The 21,484-nt window shown below is 42.8% G+C and overlaps 1 protein-coding gene across 1 annotated transcript in view; it reads left to right on the forward strand.

Moving 5' to 3' along the window:
- The window catches only part of hectd2 (HECT domain containing 2), a 98,119-nt gene extending 85,894 nt beyond the window's left edge, over window positions 1-12,225 (forward strand). Inside the window, exons 21-23 of the mRNA XM_079559911.1 lie at window positions 4,505-4,620; window positions 9,562-9,705; window positions 11,502-12,225. Coding sequence (XP_079416037.1) covers window positions 4,505-4,620; window positions 9,562-9,705; window positions 11,502-11,622 — 381 coding nt within the window. The 3' untranslated portion in view covers window positions 11,623-12,225. The remainder of the gene's footprint in view (window positions 1-4,504; window positions 4,621-9,561; window positions 9,706-11,501) is intronic.
- The last annotated feature ends 9,259 nt before the right edge of the window (window positions 12,226-21,484 follow it).

Consider the following 21,484-nt stretch of genomic DNA (forward strand, 5'->3'; position numbering starts at 1 on the left):
AAACGGCTTCTAAAGTTTTGGGCCCCGCAGTAAATCTCTGCTGTGGGGAGTGACAATAGTGCCCATTTACATCTCATTTAGATAAGCCGTACGCGCTGTAAAGCTGTAAAGCTGTAAAGCACACAGATTTGGGAAAATGCCATCAGACAGTAATTTTTAAATTCATTATAATGTGATGAGAGGGAATCTATTGCAATCTGCCCCCTGGGAGCCCCGTAATGCTTTGTGCCATTTCAATACGGAGGTATCCGGACGCAGCTAATATGCTGGTGGTGGCGCTGTGGCTGCACTATGGGGCGACTCGTTGCGGTCTCCCTCAACCCAAACTCCCCACATCATGCATTTCTGTTAAAACACTAACGGTAACTTACTTGCATTGGCTCTAGGGTTGTGGGTGACGGTCACGCAGGTGAGTCATGAAGTTTGAAGTATTTCTGCCTTTAGCAGACATTCTTTTCCCGCACGTTCTGCAACTGTCTTCTATCAAAAATACCCCAAATAAGCCCAGACTTCAGAGACAGATAATAGTAATATATAGATTATATGTATTTTTAAAATTGAAACAGTAATTTTTACTGCTACACCGGTAACCGTGACATACCTAAAGCCAACCATGCCCAAAGTCTGGGACATCACGGCCCCCTTATCAGTCTGAAAATTCCTCAGGGCCCCTCTAATATGAATAATTGACTCAATTTAAAGGAATTGGTCAATATCAATCAAAAATTCGTACACATGTAAACCAAGAACAGTCTTAAAGCATTTTTGATATATGCATATACATTTCCTTTCAAAATCCAATGTGATCAATGTCGCCCCTCTGAAGCCTCCCAGGGGGCCCAACAAACCACTTTGGGAACCACTGCTCTAAGCTTTACTTCCCAGGGTTGTATCTTCCCCCTCTCCCCTTGCTCCCCTTTACAACAAACCCCCATAGCAGTGGCAAAGTAGTTTGTAGCAGTGAAGCTGTGGCAGGTGTTTTTGTAAAAAGTCGCACCTATACCCCAATCCAGTTAAGGTAATTCATTACAGCGACCCGGGCGTACACACTGTACACAACAGAATAAACATTTAGCCAACAACCTACCAAATTATTTGGCTCAAATGTTTTGTCCAATTCTCTTTCCTCTGTTTGATAAAATGTTTGTGTTTGTGGCATGAAAAAGCATTACATTGCACAAGCTTCTGCCTGTATATTCCCTGATGTACAGTATCAGCAAAATAAAACCATACACTTAAACCTGCCTTTATCCAAATATTGGCGAAACAACCCGTTTTTATATGAAAGCTAAATAACAGAAAACTGGCAATCTCTAAATGGCAGTGGACAGTGGATTCCAGTTTGCTAATACGTGTGCATTTATACTGTGTATTTTATAATAACTGTATAACTTTATTTCTTTAGTTCCCTTTCACAGCTCTTTACAGAGTTGCCCAATCCAGCTGCTCACCGAGGTCAGGTAGCCAGGTTTTATTTCATCTGAGAGCGCTCCATCCAGCTAACACGTACACACACGACTCAAAACTTTTTTTCCCCTGACAAGTTCCTCTTTTCTTCTGACTGGTTGTATTTTCATCTTACTCTGATGAATAACCCGTTTTTCATTGACAGTAAAATCGTTAGTTCCTCTCCCTCTGCGTTGGAATTGCATCGCCCTGGTTTTCACAATAGTGTTTCCATGCGGCTGCTGACGTGACGGAGCAAAAAAAAATTCAATGTTGCGCGAATCCATCATTGACAGGTCGCGCAGTTCATGAGGGCGGTGCTTCCTTTCCACTGTTTGTAAATAGCATTATGCAAGTGCAGTGCAGTTAGGTAAGAGGCCTATACACAGCACTGGCCCATATTCAGGACGCGGCTCTTACTCAGAATTACAGGGTGGGGATGTGTCTATACCAGGGGTCTCCAAGTACATTTCCCTGGGGGCCAAAAGCTTCAGTAAAATGTTTTGATTGGGAAAATACTATTGAGGAAACTTTTTTAATGAATGAATAATAATGAGCCTGACAGGACTGTAGCCCCGGCTTACACTGAACAAGCCTGTGTCACAAGTCTACACTGCGTCCAGGGGCAGACTGTCCATTTACCACGTGTTTATAATGTGTTGTTTATATCCTGATCGCCCTCTGCTGGACACGTGTGGAATTATTTCCTTTCTTTATTTAAGCTGCCCCCTAGTGGCTAGAATGAGCATTCTGGTTAGTTCTTTAAAGCCACACCGCGTAGAATTTCACCCAATAAATCAAATTTAAATGTAAGCATTTATTTTATGACAGATGTTTTCCTCATTGAAAAATACAACATGAATGCACAAACAAACATGTGCTTTTGCTGTGAGTGGCTCAGCTCTCCTGAGACATGACTGTAACTTTACCGGAGGTGGGTACGTCTCCAGATGGAGATGTGACTAAAGTCAGCAGGATTTGAGATTTGAACAGGTTAGGATCTCATCCAAATCCATTCTTTGATTACCCACTGCAGTAATAGCATTTTCTTTGTCGAGCCAGTCATTAGGAGCATGTTTTGCATTGATGGCAACAGTATAGTCCAAAATCTTGCGCAGTGTCCCTTTAAGAATTCATAACTCCGCACAGGAATGAGCTTTTTTTGGCCTACTTAGGAATTTGTGCACTACAAGTCAGGGGCCGGATTGAATCATCTCACAGGCCGGATTTGGCCATGGGCCGCCTGTTGGAAACCCCTGGTCTATACCCTATACAGCTCAATGACACCATATCTATATTACAAATTTTTACCGTTCACACCAGGACAAGGACAAGAAGAAGCCTTCGAAAAAGATCAGTTTAATTGTGTCATTGAAAAGATTAAATAAATAATATCACTGAGATAAACAGACGGCCCCTCCCACCACCACTCACTCACACACTACATCCACACAGGCGGAGGGTAAAGTGTCTTGCCCATAGACACAACGACAGCCTGCACCTTCAGGAGCCGGGGTTCGATGCGCCAAAATTGACCTCGTCTGAACCACTGATGCAACAAGTGACAATGGTATCAGAAAAATGTAGCAATGTTTATGTTCCAAAACATTTGTTAGAGAGTTAGTTCCATGGAACTATGACTCGTTCGGGGCCCTACTTCCTCTGAATGCCACATCCTGTGATAAAGTCCAATAAGGAAATGACAAAAAACTGATCTGAAAGGCCCTGAAATCAACCAAAATTGTTCCAAATTAAGTCAAACCCAGGAAAATACTGACTTAAATGCATTATTATAGCATCAATGACATGACATTTTAAAATGAATAAAGTGTCAAATTGCAGATGGCCCCGAGTACCACCTGGAAGTCCAAGCACCACCAGCGACACACCTAATTAAGACTACATATATCTGTATATCAGAGCCGGGACATTTTTTCATTCATTCATTACATAATTGGTTGTGAATCCCACTTTCCTTTAACGGCACAGACACTTTTTCGGTTTCCTTTTTCCTGCAGACGGGATGAAAACCACGCAAAGCAAAAACAATGTTGCAGCCAAACTTGTTTATTCACACAGCTGAGTCGACATAAACTTATTTAAAAAGATCATTCTCCAAAATAAATCAAACTGCTGTTGTCTTTGAAGAGTTTGAAATGATCACACAGGCCTCACATCTGCACCAAAATCACTTCAAACATCGGAAAATACAAAGAAGCATCGAAAATAATACCTCTGACAATATGTACAACAAATATAATAATACAATAATAATTAACTCCACCCACCAGTACTATATAAGTGAGTGAAGCATAAAGTATCTCCTGTTCTTTTGGAGGCCACATGTCCTCGTGTACTGTCTGTAATTGTGTGGTGCTGACAGGCCTCAGGGCAGTGTTCCAAGGATTTTTCCAAAACGCAGCATGTTCTGGTAGATTCTGGAACTACGACAAAAAACGAAACCAGTGACTGCATTCATAGCACAAGTTTCATAGTATAGTGTTTAATAAAGTGTCCTATTTGTGTCTTGTTAAAAACACAAGTATAGTATCAGAAAACAAACCAATGCCATCTTTGTGTGCCTTTTGGATCTTCAATGCAGGTCACATTGAACATTTAAAACCAGTTAAGTGCAAGATCATGATCCAAATGTGTTTCAGGTGTTTACAACCAGTAAAAGTTGTTTTCTGATGATGATGACGGGGATTTCCTATGATTTTAATCAGTTTTGTGGTTAAAACACCCGAATGGTTTATCAGTTGTGGATATTGTGTAAAGAGGGCAGAGCTTACCTAACATTTACACAACTACCACAGACTGCAAGTTTTATATTCCTGCAGTTTTGTTGACTTTATTTGGAGTCTATAAAACATTTGCCTCACTAGCAACACACCTCACCACACGTCGTTGTTTACAACCATCTGAACCAAAGCATTTTCGCTGCTTTAACGCGTGCTATAACTAATAACAGCTGAGCCTGATGTCCGCCTGTTGCGTGGCGGCCGGGGCTGTTGTTGCTCGTTGCTAATGCTGACCACATGTCCCTGTGTTGTTTCAGTTGCTGCGGCCGGAGGAGGTGGAGATGCTGGTGTGCGGGAGTCCCGAGCTGGACATGGGCGCTCTGCAGAAGGCGGCTCAGTACGAGGGCTACGGCAAAACCGACTCCACCGTGAGGTAAAGGGCCGTCCTCACCGGAGAGAGTTGTGGAGACGTCAACCGCAACTCGAACTGATTGCGCACATAGAAATGGCCTATCTCACCGGCCTGAAGGCTAGTTGGAGACTAGAGTTGCCGCTGGTCACAGAGACGTCTCCGAGACGTCCCCCGAGATTTCAGTACATGGTCTCCGAGAGGTCTATGCGGTCTCAAAGAGTCGTATGGAGTCTCTGTGAGATCTCCTTGGTATCCGACAGGTCTCCGAGACATTCCAGGGACGTCACAGAAATATCTCACAGATTGAGAATAACAAATAATGCACCACCGGACACAACTGCTTAAGATCGTGGAGACCTCTCGAAGACTTTTTCAAGTCTCCATACAGTCTCCACTGAAATCGAACATGTTAGTTTTCACCAAGACTACCCGGAGACTGGCCTTATATCCAGGGTAATGTCACACTTGATTCAGGCTCTGTCGTTCATGTTTTAGTATGTAAAGTAATGTATATGAAAGGGAAACAGGGTAATGTATGGAGGGCCACAACTGCCAGAGCAATAAATAATAGGGATGTAATAGTACACAGAAAATATCAACCCGTTACGTTTCAGCACGTTTCGGTTCGGTCACTTGTGAACCGTTTTAGTACAATTTTGGTTAATTTATTTTGTAGCGCAACTTTAAGGGCAGTGGACCCACACGGGCGCTAATGACAGTAATTGTCAAAAATACATTAAAAAGGGTATTTAAAAAATAATTCAAGAAAGAATCATATTAAATGATTTTTAAGCATTGAAGTGTAATGGAATGATCATGCATTATTTATTCAGATATTACTACATTTCTTCATTCATTCATTCATTTATTGTTGTAGTACAGTCCTGGTCTTCCATATTGAGGTCATTCCGCCCTGATCTGTGAGCGCACAAAATGCCAGGACTCACCCTTTGCTCACAGAGGGGAGAAGTGGCGGTATTCACAGACCTGCATAAACTTGTACCAATGTTGTACCCTGCATTATTACACACAGCCTTGTATGCAAACAGGATTTATTTAGACTTTTCACTCTTGAAATTAAAATTTTAGAATTCAACAACTGTAATAGGCCAGACCTAATATTTAGATAAACAACACAAAACAAAGAAAACCTGTGACTAAACCAGAACTAAACTAGGTCCAAACTAGGACTAAACAAAGAAACCCGGTCCACATTAGGGCTAACTCTGAGCTGTTGTACTTGTGTATGTGGCTGTATGCGGCTAATAGCAGCTAAAGCTGGAGGAGCTTACACCTGAAAACATATTTGACTCTCTCTTTACCTCTTAAGTCTCTTATCCACTAAAGTACAAACTTTTGAAAGCTTCCATAAAATATGTCGTCCATGACTGAAATCACCGTCATGTTGCCCATCTCGGGTCGCCCGTTGCATTATGGGTAATGGAATTTCTTTTTGCTAACAAACAATATTGATAGTTAGCGTTAGGCAACGAAGAAAGCTCTGATTTGGACCATTTTAACCACTGGTTGATGATTTAAAGCATTTTTGTCGTCACCGTGGAGCTTGTTACAATATTAGCTGTAAGTCTATTTTTACAACCAGGGCTGCGTACGGAGATAGACAGAAACTCAACAACTGTTCATAAGTAGAGATGCTTCAAAAGTGACGAGCAGTCCTTGTTCACATAGTTGGAATAACTCTGTGGGAAAAATACTTCTGACCCCTGAAGGCGACTGTTGGACAAAGTCTGGGGTCTGAAACTGTGGCCTCATGTCGCCGATATTCAGGACGTTTAAACTGGAATGAGAAATAAAAACATAGAATCCTTTTTTTATTTGTCAATAAGGACAGTAAATTTATTTTTTTATTTTTTTATTGTGTCCAGAGAGATCCACATACACATATAGGCCATATAAATTTACTTTATTTGTATTTTTTTATGAGTGATCTGATGGTGTACAGATTTGAAACTTTTCCCTGTGATTTCAAGATGAATTTAAATGATTTTAAAAGTGATTGGGGCCTGTGTCAGGCTGATCCCAGGTCCTGTCATCCCCCTGTCCACTATGGTCCGCTATGGTCCGCTATGGTCTGCTATGGTCCACTATGGTCCGCTATGGTCCACTATGGTTCAACTATGGTCCACTATGGTCCATTATGGTCCGCTATGGTCCGCTCCTGCCTACGGAGCCGTCGTCCTGACTTTTCCCTCGCTTTCAAGATATTGACAACATAAATATTTACACTTGAGACTTATAGTCTTTACACCAATGCCTGTAAGTCTTATGCTCCGTCCACACCAAACTCGATTTGGGCGTCAAAAACGCGCGTCATGCCCGTTGTTGGACGTCTGTGCTTATTGAAGTCAGACGCTCGTCACCAAGCGTCAAGACGCTCTCGACGTGCGTCAAGAGAGAGCGTCGTCGTGGAGCGCGTTGGGAGGAGCATCTCTGTTGCCGTTGTCAGTTATCAGTTATCAACATGGATGACATAGAGAGAGTGGCTTGGCTTTTATGGCTTCATAAAGCCCGACGTCGTCTACGGGCTCGTCGGCGCCGTGTCTGGATTCATGAGATCGTCCGAAGGCGTTCTCAGTTTGGCGAGTTTCACCATTTGCTCCAGGAGCTGCGCTCGGACGAGAGTCGCTTTCAACGGTACTTCCGCCGCTTTTAATCCTGGTGTTTAGATAAAGAAGCACTGATGTGTCTTTCTAAAAAAAAAAAAGTCCCAGAGCTGCTGTAGCTCCGGTTCACAAAGAAGCTACGTCCGACTTGTGACTTGTTTACATCTGTGGGGCTGGCGTAGAATCTGCCCCGGTGGCTCAGCTACAACGTACATCACTATGGGGAGAAGGCTCCTGATTGGTCGACGCAAAAAGTTCAACATTTCCCAACTCGAGCGCCGGCCGCGCTCGACGCCCTGGAGGCGCGTCAAACGCTCACCAAGCGTGAAAAACCTCAAAACGCGCCGCAGAGGAGGCGCGTGACGCGCTGCGGGACATCTTGACGCCCCCCGGAGGCGCGTCCTCCATGTATTTTAAATGTAAACCTGACGCTTTGGAGGCGCCAAATCGAGTTTGGTGTGGACGGAGCATTAGAATTCACGGTTATGGCTCAGTTTGTTAGGCTCCTAATTTCAGCTGCCTGATTGACCCATGCATGCGCAGTCGAGCTGGGCATTCGTCTTATTGCTCTCACTGTCAGTCAAAGCTTTTTTCCCCCATTTTTGGCGAAGCAGTCGATCAGCCTTCAGCTGGTGGGTGTTACAACATGGCCCCCTGCTCTGAAGCATGATTAAAGGATTATTCAAACTCATAACAACAAAACACAACTGTGGGTTGCAGGATTATAACTTGATTAAAAGCTCGAAAAAAAAACTGAGCACTTTGAATGATCCCTTTGGTATGGGACAGGGGGCGACACGCTCTGTGTCTTTAAGAATAGTTTCGCCCATTTACTGTTTGAAAAGTGACGTTCTGTATGAGCGTTCTATATCTTCTAACCACATAACCACACAGAGTCAGCAGGAAGTTCATGCGACAGTCACATGGCCACAGTATACTGCAGTATGCACAGAGGAGCTGTCACAGAGACACTGGTGCATAATGACAGGAAATACCTCCTGCTTATCACGACACAGACTGTAGACAGGGCAGTTGAGTTTACAGGCGTCTCTCGAGTGATCAGGGACGTGTGGTCAGAGGAGTCAAATGGTCAGTGTCAGTCATCACGCAAAAGTGTATATAAATGCTAGCTAAATAAATACAATCTGAAAACAAGTCTGATAGGGATTTCCTATGATCTGAATCAGTTTAATGGTTAAAAACGGTCAGGTGTTGAGAAGAGGGTAGTGTCTCCTAACACACTGAACTGGGCTCGATTGTTCAGTGCTAAAATAAATACATTTGAAAGTGTGTTTTTTTTAGGAGCTTTGGTTTTCCATCATCTGGATGAAGAGTCTGGGATGTGCATGACACGTTTAACGCCATGGTGGCACAGCGGTTTGCGCTATAGAGCTAGAAGGTTCTGGGTTTGGTTCCCCTTTGTGTGGAGTTTCCATGTCTCTGTAGGTTTACACCGTTTACCTCTCCGTGTACACCGGTTTTCCCCACTACAAAAAACATGTACAATAGGACAGGATGAATGATGTGTGTGTGTGAGTGAATGGTGGTGGTCAGACGTGTCTGATACTTCTGTCAGTCTCCCCCAGGCGAAACTGTGGCTTTGAAACCATGCTTTTAAAGAACAGAAAGAACGGAATTGAGGCTGGCCTCTAATGCAGTGGTTCCCAACGTTTTTTGTCTTTCGTACCCCTTTGGCCTTTCAGTGGTCAACTGTGTACCCCCTACCTCAAGGGTGTTACAGTTTATTTAGAAAGTAATTACTTAAAAGTGGTATTTGTAAGAAAAAGGACAATGTTGCAGTCAAAATAAACCTACAATTCTCCCAAAGCAACACATTTTACTGAAAAATATAGCTTTTCCTATAAAAAATCATGTTACATTTTCCCCTTTTTTCAATCTGAAATAGTTCCAAGTACCCCCTGCTAGGTCCTCGAGTACCCCCAGGGGTCCCCGTACCCCTGGTTGGTTAACACTGCTCTAATGTGCTGCCCCTGACAAGGTGAGGGACAAAACAATGTGAACTACAACGTAAACACAGGGATGATTACAAGTGAAAACCCACAGGTGGGCGGGGTTTGCGGCCCTTAATAATTATTTGTGACATCGTGAGAATAAAACTTTAGAATGGAAAATGTACATTCACACAGCTACCAGAAGATGCAACGGCAACTTGCATGTTAGACGGTAGTGATGATGTGGGATGATCGGGCAATACTTATACTTATAATAAAAAGTATCATACCCCAATACCCCAACTCAAATAGCTGTTTGTTCAATAATTTTCCCGAAACAAAACAAAGCTCGTGTCCATATGCTTCATATCATCCCCCTCCCTCAGGTGTTTCTGGGACGTAGTGCTGGCCTTCCCTCCGGAGCTGCAGAAGAAGCTGCTGCACTTCGCCACAGGCAGTGACCGCGTGCCCGTGGGGGGCATGGCCGACCTCAACTTCAAAATATCCAAGATCGATGTCTCCACTGACTGGTATGTCACGCTGTAGTCGGGAAAAACACCTTCACGTAGAGTTCTCTCTCCAGGACGACATGACAAGAACGTTTGTTTATTTGTTTTGAAATAAATGCTAATTGGCCAGATTGAGAGACACGGAATATGAAAACTTCTTTCATGCAGTGAGAGTATAAAAAAGACGAAACTCATTCTACGACATCGCACCACAACTTTCCCACGCTTGTTCATCCACAAATACTGACAAGTTTGGTATCCATGTGTTGTTGGAAAGGCTGTGACCGAGGTGACGCTGTAATCCAAATATGGTAATTTCCTTTGAGGGAGACAGCAGCGGATAAAGAAATATACACACACATGTCCAAAACGTTAGGGCCGTTTCTGCAAATGATGTTTCATTCCACTCGTGCAACAACGTCTCCGTTTTAGTCGCTCCTACAGACTCCACACTTTCTAGTCATTGATTTAAAGTGATCATCTGTAAGTTTGCAAAGTGAGGACTACATCAAAAGGTGTTTTTTGGGGCATTTATTGAAAATTATAAAACATCACTTTGATATTTTGAAGTTTTTTTCTGAAGATTTTATTATATTATATCATAATCCAATCTAATTCTTGCTTCATTTATTGATCCATTGAACAAGATAAAATTTGAATTTTTACATATTTTTCCACCTTCTTATTCAAAAATTAAACTAGATCTAAAATCCCCTCTGAAGAAACTCTTTATAACTAATATATCAACAAAAAACAAACCTGGCTCTATCCATTATTTAGATTTTTATAAACATAATCCCTTATTTTTAAATGAAAACATAAAGTAACACAACAGAAAACTTAAAAAAAAAAAAAACATTATTTCAATATATCAATAATCTACAGCTCAGGCTTCCATTTGAAATCTGTAGATTATGTTTTTCCCCTGTTCATCAGCAGTGACCCGCCTAAAGCTCTTAGACTGAATTCTGATTCAGTATAATTCAGTCTAATTCTGACTATTAGCTGGAAGGGTTAGTGTTGAATAATTTTGGGAATATAACTGACCTTGCATCACATGAATGATCGCATTTTGAGGGACTATTTTCTAGCAGATTCCACCGCCACTGCCTAGCTTATACAACCACGAAGCTGATGCTGCTCATATACAAGGTATTTTAAATGCAAAATGGTTCAAATGATTCTATCGACACAGACATTTATATGGTTAGTCTGCCGTTATAAGTGATTTGCCTCAGGTGAAATGTGGATCAGGTCAGACTGTTTTTAATGCAGGCTAGCTGATATCGTAGACATGCACTAGCCTTGCAATAGCCTAGCGCCACTAAGCTCTTCAAATATAAGAACTGCATGAATTGCAAAAAAAAATATTTCCAGAAATCAGCAACACTCTGGATTACTAGGGAATGAGACCCTATGTCAAAAATCCTGAAATATCCCTTTAAGCTTGTGCATGACGGCACTTTGGACCTGAATTAACACCTTTATGAGTGACAGTGCAGGATTTTAGAGGCAGTTGTGGTGAACAGGTCTGAGCTCATTCTACGCACTAGGACATTGTTGAAACATGTAGGGGGAGGAAAATACTTACTTTTAACATTTTTAAACACTGTGTATAGTCCCTTTAACATCTTAGTTGTAATGCCAGAAACAAAAATAGACCAAAGTCAAGCTTTACAATGCTTATTTTATGTCTTTTTCTCGACTCACCTGCCATAATTTCCAAAACCTAAATCTCCCTGGCCTCACCCCATCCTAGCATGCCCCTGAGTAAGGCCCTGAATCTAAACAAACCGGCCTGTCCTTGTGTCTTCCAGGCTGCCCATCTCCCACACGTGCTTCAACCAGATCTGCCTGCCTCCGTACCGGACCAGGAAGGAGCTCAAACACAAGCTGACCATCGCCATCTCCAACGCCGAGGGCTTCGGGCTGCAGTGACCGCGCGCTAACCTTATTTATATGTCTCCACACGCTCTGACTGCGGCGTGCCGACAACTGCTTGCGATTGGCCGGGGAAACAAAAAGCACTCTGTACGACAAGTGGCTAATGCTAATAGCTACAAACAAGGATTTTTGTTTTGTGTGTGTTTTTTTTTTTTTTGGCACAAATCGACTGATTGTTAATGTATTTGTTTATGAAAAACCTTTCGGATGACGGGGACTCGAGCAGGACGGAGGCCAACTGAATTTCTCGGTGTGGATGTACATGATATTTGCGTATTGGCTTTGTCGATGTAATATGTGGAGATGTACAGTTTTTGTAGTTTTGTGTTTGTTTGTCTGACATTGCAGTCCAACGCGAGGCTGCAGCAGGGTTTGTGTGCGCACTGAACTATGTCTTCATCTGACAAAATGACTTGATATCAGAATACGACAGACAGTGGCTCTGACCTTTTTTTTTTTTCCTTTTTTTTTTCCTTTTGACATGATTCAGGGAAGTTTCTGACTGGTTTTAATGTGGCCTAATTGGTTTATTTATTTAAAGTGATTATGAAGAAGAGCTAAGTAACTTTTTAATCCTTTGTTAATGGGATGATTGGGGGGTCTTTCATCTCCCCCTGGTGTCTCTGGCCAGAAAACCACAATAGCAACTTTCCTGCCTCCGGGTCGGAGTCAATATACACTAATGAAATCATGAAGAAGAAGCTAACAGGCTAACGGGCAAAGCTAACTGCGGGTTAGCGCCACTTAAACAGTTTTTACAGCCAAGTTTGAGTGAAAAAAAATATATTTCCATTGTGTAATTGGGGATGTACAATAGCCCTCTGTCCCTTTGTCTTTTCTGTCAGCGTAGTATTTACTCTCGCGGACAATTAATAAGTAAAAAAATCTAAACATGCTACGACACCTGCAGTGGCGCTTATGGCCCTTTAGGGGCATGAGTTGCTTAGTACTGCTTTAAAATCTGAGAACCATGCGGTAAGTATGTGCACTTTCTGAACTTTCCGTATACAACACCTCACAGGGCAGGAAAACAAAACAATTCTGAAGAACAAGGTGCACGAAACCATCTACTTCATAGATGTATGTAGCTGGATACAATGAATGCTAACCAGCGGAATGCTAACCACTGAACCAATGAATGAATGGGGAAAACAAAGCTAATACGGCTAAACAACACAACTAAAAACGAGTCATTTCAAAGAAATGACCTGATCCTGACTGAGATACTGAGACTTGGAAGTAATGAACCAATCACAAACAATGAGTGTGTCTCACATTCGGCCATTGAATCAATGAAAATTTAGCTCCTGGTTTAGCATTGGTTGCTATAGGGATTAGCCTCGCTGGCCAGTCACGAGATGGCCGCAGTGTTTGGCACGTCAATGAGCGCCATGTCCGATCTAGAGTTTTATGAAATATCTTTGGCTTTTCAGCAGGGCCCTAGGCATAGGCGACCAAGGCAGCCGCCTAGGGCACCATCGCCGATTTTCGGACATAACTTTGGAACAGAGAGTGATAGAGACTTGCCAAAGTGCAATCTTGCAAATATTCTGTGGTCTAGTCATTTTGCCATGCGCGGATATTCCTTTTTGCGGTGCCGATGTTTGAAACAGAGCTGTCTAAACAGTTCAGTATTACGCGTTTTTGAGTTTTGAGTAACAGTTACCATTTCTGTTGGCGTTTCGACCAAAGTCATGTTGTAGCAAAGTTGTTCTGTAGTAGAAATGTGCATTCACAGTGTTTCCATTTGAGAATAAAAGGCACAAAATCACTTCATTCCTTCACTCACGTCTGGTCAGAAGCTCTGGCTCTGAAAGGACAAGACCATGTGTGTCCATAAGGCATTTTCCACTTCTGCTGCTGTAGATAGATCTTTTAAATATACCAAGACAAAACTTATCTTTCTTCATTTGAGACAGTTTAGGGATCAATGAAAAATGTGATACTGATACAGTCCTGATCAAAAGTTCAAGACCACATGAAAAATTGCAAAAATTCACATTCGCTTTATAAATGATATGGGAGTGATATCACTCCCATATCACTCAATATGGGAGTGATACAAAAAATGTTTTTAATTGAAAACAACACACAAAATGAAATAGGCTGTTTCGCAGCGGATCAAAAGTTTAGGACCAAAGGTCAAATCTGTGCAAAAATGTGGATTCAGTGTCATTTTCTCAGGTTTTCACAATGTCATGAGTTTGTCCTGATGGCAAAAACAGAAAAAAACCTTCTCATTTTGAGCGTGTTTGGGAGGGTTATGGAACAAAATAGTCAAGTGGAAGACAGAAAAAGGGAGTTTTTTCCACAAATGTATATATATATATATATATATATATACATATATATATATATATATATATATAAATATAATTATAATATAGTGTATTCCAATACTAGAAGAAAATTATATACACAGCCTTTAAAATGAGCCTTCACCAAAAGTTGTTGATGTGACTGTACAGACAAAGATAGCATAAACAATTGGTCATTTCCACAAAAAATATGACATAGGCCAAAAATCTTAAAGAGTGATTATTATGATTTTGCTGGTATTCGGTAAATCGGTAACGCATCTTTATTACTATCATACACTTTGTTGGTTAGAAAACGCAATATTGATCTTAAAGCTGAAACTAAATATCCAGTAACATAACTTCCGGATACTTCACAGTCTCCAAATAATGGTCCTCATCTGTCCATGAGGTGTGTTACCTCCATCGCGTTGATTGCCACAAGAGGAAACACGACCCCATGTACTTTACATTATTATAGAAGAGATTCATCTCTTTTGCAACAACTGGTAGACTGGCGGTATGAGTGTTTTATTAATGAACATGAATCATTATTGGGCTCAGACTCCGGGGGAAGATTGAACGAACAACATGAAATGCACGGCATTGATGAATGATAGCTAGAATCTTCCCCCGAGCCTGGACCCTGGTGGTGGTAGAAGAGGAGACCTGGGTTGGCCAGTCGACGACGAGCAGAGCCGAGGAGAGGCCAGGCGGGGAAAGGGGTGGAGGAGGGTCGTAGCACGGTTGGCAAACGGCTGAGCGATTGACCAGAGAGGGGATGCTGAGCGATGAGCCACCGGAGCAGGGATGAGCAGCTGCAGTGATTGGCTGTCGTGAAGGTGCGGCTTGAGCAGACTCTGAGATTGGATGATTGGAGAGCTGCTGGTGATGAGGTGAATGAATGCAGCTGGTATGTCTTCCAGGTTGAATTTGCACAGAAGCTTCCATCCATCCATCCATCTTCATCCACTTGTCCGTTCCCGGGTCGTGGGGGCAGCCGTTGGAGCTGCTCATATCACACTGCACCAGCCCCTTATGGCTCCTCCTGCAGGTGGTGGGTACACAGAAGGATGGCCTCACGATTCTAGACTGGCCTGTTGGTCTCTTATAAGGGGCTTCTGAACCGCTCTTCGTCTGACCCGTCACCTAGGACCTGTTTGCCATGGGAGACGGCTCTCCTCGTCCTCTGATCATCAATGAACTGCACATTCGATCATCAACATGCTCAGTTTGCGAACAGTGAAGTTGTATTAGACCCTGCCCTCAATCTCACATTTATGACTTAAACTTCTGGAACATTCGCACAACCTATTTTAAGAAGAGTACTAAAACAAAGGCCTCAAAAACTAAATTCAAGCTTTTCAGACTACTCCAGCTCAGCCTGGAGAGACATCAGCAGACACCCACAAACGAGTGTTTACCGACTAAATAAACCTTGGGGCTTTGACCCCTCGGGAGGTCAACATCAACATTATTTTTCCTACACTTTCCCAGGCCGACGTTGGAATCTCTTCCCCTCTATATCCGAGTGGAATTAGGCCAAAGTGTGTCCTATAGCGTCGCCCTGGGCCTCCGGTTCCTAAGCGACTCCTGGTCCGCTCATTTAAACCCCCTATTCATGGGTTTCAGCAACATTACTTTCTGTCGTTATGGATACCGTTTGAAGCACTTTTAACCACACAAAAGACAGAATATTTCAATTGACATCTATAGCAACAGACACAGAAACCCCCTTTGGGATTGGGAAAAGTAAAGGGAAAAAAATCCACTCTTTACTGTTGGGGTAGTTTGAAAATGAGGAGAAGAGAAAAGGTAAAACTGCTTGAAATGAGCTTTGTGTTGAGTTGAAGGAAGTGTTGCAATTGATGCAGTGATGAAATGCTGACGGTATTTTTCAGAAATTTCCCATGTTCGCCTTTCTCACCAGCAGAGTGCTTGAACTGTCAGTCAGACACTGGCAGATCTCCATTATGGCTAGAAACCATTTTTTGTCAAGCTTTAAAGATCCAGTTTAGTTTATCTTTACTTTACCAAGTACCTTAAATTCCAGACTTAACCTAAAAAGACTCACAGAGACAGATTGTGTTTTGCTGAATACAAATCATTGCATTAACGATATGGACTACATGGCGATGATGGAGCCAGAATGTACCCGAGGCCAGGCGGAGGAGGGTCGCAGCACGACTGGGAAACAGCCGAGTGACTGACTGGGGAGCTTAAGAAGGGGGTGGCTGAAGCAGGATGAGGCCATGATTGGATGATTGGATAATGAAGGCTGCAGTAGGTCTTCCAGGTTGAATAGAACCTTTTAGATATGGGTAAGGCTGTACTGGAGAAAATGTGCTCGGTTCAGGTGGGGATTAAGAGCTTGAAAACTTCAATTTGACCCGAGTGTGTTTAGTCAACCTTCACAGTGACTCCTCCTCAGGAGTGTGGCCGTGTTCAGAGCTTTCCTCCTCAGCCTCAGGCATTCGAAGCTGCTCTGATCTGGGTTCGTGGTGAATCGAGCTGGAGGAAGACAGTGATAGGGTTTGCACCTGTCCGAGTTATTGTGCAGTTGAGAAGGATAGGCAATTTCAGGATCAGGAAATTGCCTGTATTTGATTAAAAAATACAGGAAAACCCAGGATCCAAATGTGCATCCTGGGTAAATGAGCCAAATGGAGGAGTCGAGCCGCGAGGGGTCCACGGAGGCCTACCCTCGGCGCCTCGTATGATGTGTACGTGTGAACACATATCACCTCTGTCCTTCAGAACCTCCACCATGTTGTGATCCAACATTATATCACTTATCAGCAAAACCAAATATTTGATATTATATTATTTCTCGTATCTGCAGACATAAATGTATCATGTTTCTGAAATGTTTTTCAACAATTACGAACTTTAAGGCGAGACATGGCGCAAATACTGACTTTTTGCCCAGCGGACAAAGTGGACATTTTTATCTAGTTTTCTGCCATAACATCTTAGTTTTCATGCCAGAGTATCAATTCGCAAAGCTGGCTTTTCGTCATACATTCATTCACAAATATTGATATATTTTACATCCACGGGTCCGTGATGATGCTATAGTCCAAATATGGTCATTTCCTTTCTGGGAGGCCCCGTACGGAAGAGCAGAGAAATGTGTCGCTCACACGTTACTAAACTTCAGAGCAGCTTTTCTCAAAATGAGGCTTTTGTTTCATGCAGTGACCTCACCACTTTAGTCGCTGCTACAGACTCCAAACTATACAGTCTTGGACTTAACAAGATTTTGATTTTGTTTTTATTTCATTTCTAGCCTGATTTATTGAGCTTTAAAAAAGTACTATAAAGTAAAATATTAATAATAATATAAACAGATGTTTTCACTTATGATGAGCTTATTCAAGATCCAAAATCCTACGCTGGGACGATACACTTCTGTGCACGATCCCATACGTATCACGTGTACTGAAAAGTAATTCTGATAAGTAATGTATTTAGAATAGAATAGAAAAACATTATAGTCAACCATGCACAATGATGGCAGAAATGTGCCTCTGGCTTGCTCACACACAGCAAATATAATAGAATACATGAAAATACATTATAATAAAGTTCATTGCAGACACAGCAGCAGCAGATTCACCTCATCAAAAGAAAAGGACCAGAACAGACTGAGCGATATTACAACTTGTTCAGCTGCTTGATGGCAAAGGGCACAAAATAATTCCTGTACACATTTCTTTTGGCACAAGGAAGTCTGTATCTCTGTGGTGATGGAAGGAGCTCAAAGTGATGGGACAGTGGATGGATATCGTCATCTGTGATCCTATGACATACTTTACTGTGATGCTCAGGCAAATGAAGCCTAGGCGTTAATTCCACCTGGGAGACTAATTTCAGCATCACATACCTCCAGCCAATGATCGCTTCCGAGAGGGCCACGCCTCCACCTCAGCCATCAGCGTAAGAGCCGCACCCCCGTAGCAGCCAATCATTGCCCTCGGTCCCGCTTTTAAACCCCAGCAATCATGGTTCGTTCGCTTCCCACCTGTGCTGCGACCCACCTCCAAACCATCTCCACCTCTTCCGTCCACGGCTTCTCCCTGCTGCATCTTCACGGGCCTCCCATACCACCACCAGTGTCCAGGCTCCGGGGGAAGACGTCCCTAACTACAAGCTGTTCATCCATACTGACTTTCATACATGGATGTCTACCGCCGGGGTCTGATCGCCAAAACTAATATACATGTCAATAAATCTTCTTCATCGCTGCTTGTTGTCATCTGTTTGAGTCTATCCAGGTTGAAATTGGTTTTGTTGTTGGCCTGTGATTTTACAGCCCTGGTTTACAACTCTTCCAAGTGTAGCTTTGTTTTTGACAGTTAAATGACCAAACCAAGAAACAATGTTAAACATCAGTACACTCTCAATTCAGCACTGATAAACCCCTTCGAAACCTCTCAGCTGATGCAGCAGGAAAAGCCTTTGCTGAGCTTTCTTGTAAACACAGTCAACATGATCATTAATGTGAAAGAATGATCCCAAATTGTTCCTAAATATTTGAATGAGTCCTTATTTTTATATGAAAAACATGACATAAAACTTGTAGCACATTTTTTTTTAATCATATGCATGTCAGTAATCTACAGCAGAAGTTTCAAATTGATATCACTAAATATTATTTTTTTTCCCTCTTCACCTGCAGCGTCTCGCCTTCAGACACTCTGCACCCACAGAGTAAAGTCGCCTCGTCTGAAACTCGCCGCTGATTGGCACACGCTGGTCGGGAGTGAAAAGTGTCTTTGTGTTTGCCTCCCCATGCGATATCTTCCTGACCAATTATTGCTCAACCCTGCCCCACTTTAAACACCGGCCCGTCTTATCTTTGGGCAAACAATCGGAGCTATGTAGGCCATGGGCGCAGAGCCGGTCAAAGTATAAGGCTAACAGGCCGGCCCCCCATTATCTTTAATAAGGGCCCAAACAGCTGACCAGGCACTTTTTATTCACAATAGAAACCAGAAAATATTCAGTCAGGAGAGCCAAGAGTGCGGGGAAACTTTCATGTGGCTCTGAAAGGCCTTGTGCTTTGTTTGCGCTAATGCTAACGCGAACAGCTGGTCACTCATGATGGATCTGTTGATATGTACACAAGTATTTACCAGAGGGGTCGTCCAAAAGGTCAATTCACCCCGACCCACATTCACCAAGCAATGGGGTACACTGTCAAAAACAGGCCTGGAGTTATTTTCGCTAGCCTGATAAACCACACCCACTTTTCTGCGCGAAAGAACGTGGGTCTGGACATACATGGTAAACAAGTTGCTGGGTGGGGGCTAAGTAGGGCCGTCAATGACCAAGATTTTCTTGATCGATCAAAAACATGCTCTGGCCAACGATTAGCCGACTAAATTCTAACCCAAACTCTTAGAATTATGTCCCACACTTCACTCATAAAACATAAAACTTTGGGAGCTCGCGTTGTAACCACTATACTATACATAGAAGCAACGTAAACGGTGCATTTATATGTAAAAAGTCACATTAATCTCACCTTTAATCTCAGACTCCAGCTCCCTGCCTCACTCCTGCATCTGCTGCTGTACATGTGCTGTCCTAGCCTGGCCATATCCATCCGTAAACTCCGGTCAATTATAATTTCCCTACATGTACGTCTGGGCTTGATCTCAGTGGCTGCTTTACATCAGTTGACTTTCTACCAACCATTCAGCGAGCGGGGGAGGCGGGTGTTGTAGGTGACGTCAAGCATTTGCACCGATTTGCGGGTTGTAGTTTGGCAATGGTGGCGGATACGAAAGAAATGGAAGCTCTTCAATCTGTCCTGGCTCGGCTCCCAAATATCCAGACATTAAAATTGAAGCCTTGGAATGTGCAATGCTTCCAAGAGTGAAAATGGCTTGCTTCACTCACTCGGGCGCATTACATACGTCACGACCAAACGCTAGCGAAAATCAGATCCAATCGTTTCAAAGGAGTTCACCCCTCCCACCTGACCCTTATACGAAGTAAGTACGAGGGTCTGGTAAAACCAGGCTAGTGCTGTCCATACATCCATATAATCCAAATAAAGCGGTAGATCCATCATCGTCCCTGTTCTCAAATGTCCTCCGGACATCATCTCTGACTTGACGAGCCACGTGCTTTATTGAACCGTGTGGTTCCGTGTCCTCTCAGGCCATTTAATTTCTTCGACTTTTGTCTGTTATCTGTTCATGTTACGCGGAGGTCCTAGTCTCATTTATCTCGGACAAAGCTAGAATGAAGCAGAGAGCTGCGCCTGACAGTACAGTTTCACTTTCGTTTCGTTCTCCCCCTTGTGCTTTAGTACAGGCCGCTGACAGAGGACAGGGACTCACGTATCGGCTATTTCACTAGAACCAAGATATTTGAGGTTAAAACAACTGTAGAAGTCTGGCCTATTAAGGCAACATCTCACCAAGACACAGAGCCGCTGATCTCAACTGCTTATGTGGAGGCCTCTCCATTTATTTTTCTTTTCTTTTAATTTTTCAAAAGCACAAAAACATTCAAACGTGACTCTGTCTGTAAAACTTTGATATATCTGTCTTTATAATGAAATATTAGTCCAAGTTAAAAGATAGACCTGCCACAGACCTCTGGTGTTATGTAAATTGGGAGCATCTTAATCGTTGCAAAAGTGTGTGCATTTAGTCGACCGATGAAAATCTTGGGCGACCACGACAGCATCGACTAAACAACCAAAGTTGGCAGCCCTGCGGCTAGGGCCAAGCTGAACCTATCACGACTGTCACAGAGAAATAACAAGGTTACGTCACTCGCTGCACCACTATGTTATTAGACAATTAACATTAACATTAGCCAAAAATAATCATGGATGAAGTAGTCGAGGATTTTGCCTCCACGTTCTCCGCGTGAGTTTACATTTACTTCATATTTTGTGAATTGGACAAAGCTTTCATCACATTCACTAATTGCTAATTGGTTTATTTCACCGACAATCTGTGCGCGTTAGGCCCCACCCCTTCAAACTGCTCCAATTGCTCGCAAAATTTTCGCTTCACTCGTGCAAAGTTGAGTCCGGTTTTCATTTAGGATTTAGGCTGTAAACCACCGCCGAGACCGTTCTGAAACGATCTGCCCTCAAATTGCCTCATTCACGGGGAAATGTTTACTAGCATGATTGCAGCAGATAATGAAAGCTTGTGTTCTTGACCACAGAAATCACAGAAATGCTTTAGCTATCTGAACCTGTTCCTAGAAATCCACACATTTTGTGAATCAACCGGACCCGATAGGTAAGAACATATCTCAGTGTGGAAGAACTGTGTACCCTCAGTCACGCAAAAAGACCAAAGATGTTGTTAGCATTTGGCCTCTCCCAGTATAATCCTATAGCTCCAAATGGGGTGAAGTTAGAAGTGACCACGCTCTTCCATGGGCACAAAGACCAGACAGGTACATATCAACTTGTCTAAGCTCAGGTAAGAACATATCTCAGTCTGGAAAAACGTTGGCCTGTTCCTTTAAGCTCGGGAGAAGGACCACAGCTCACACTTTTCGGTCTCTGCTCTGTAAATACC

Source organism: Gobius niger, assembly GCF_951799975.1.
Source record: "Gobius niger genome assembly, chromosome: 7".
NCBI lineage: Eukaryota > Metazoa > Chordata > Actinopteri > Gobiiformes > Gobiidae > Gobius > Gobius niger.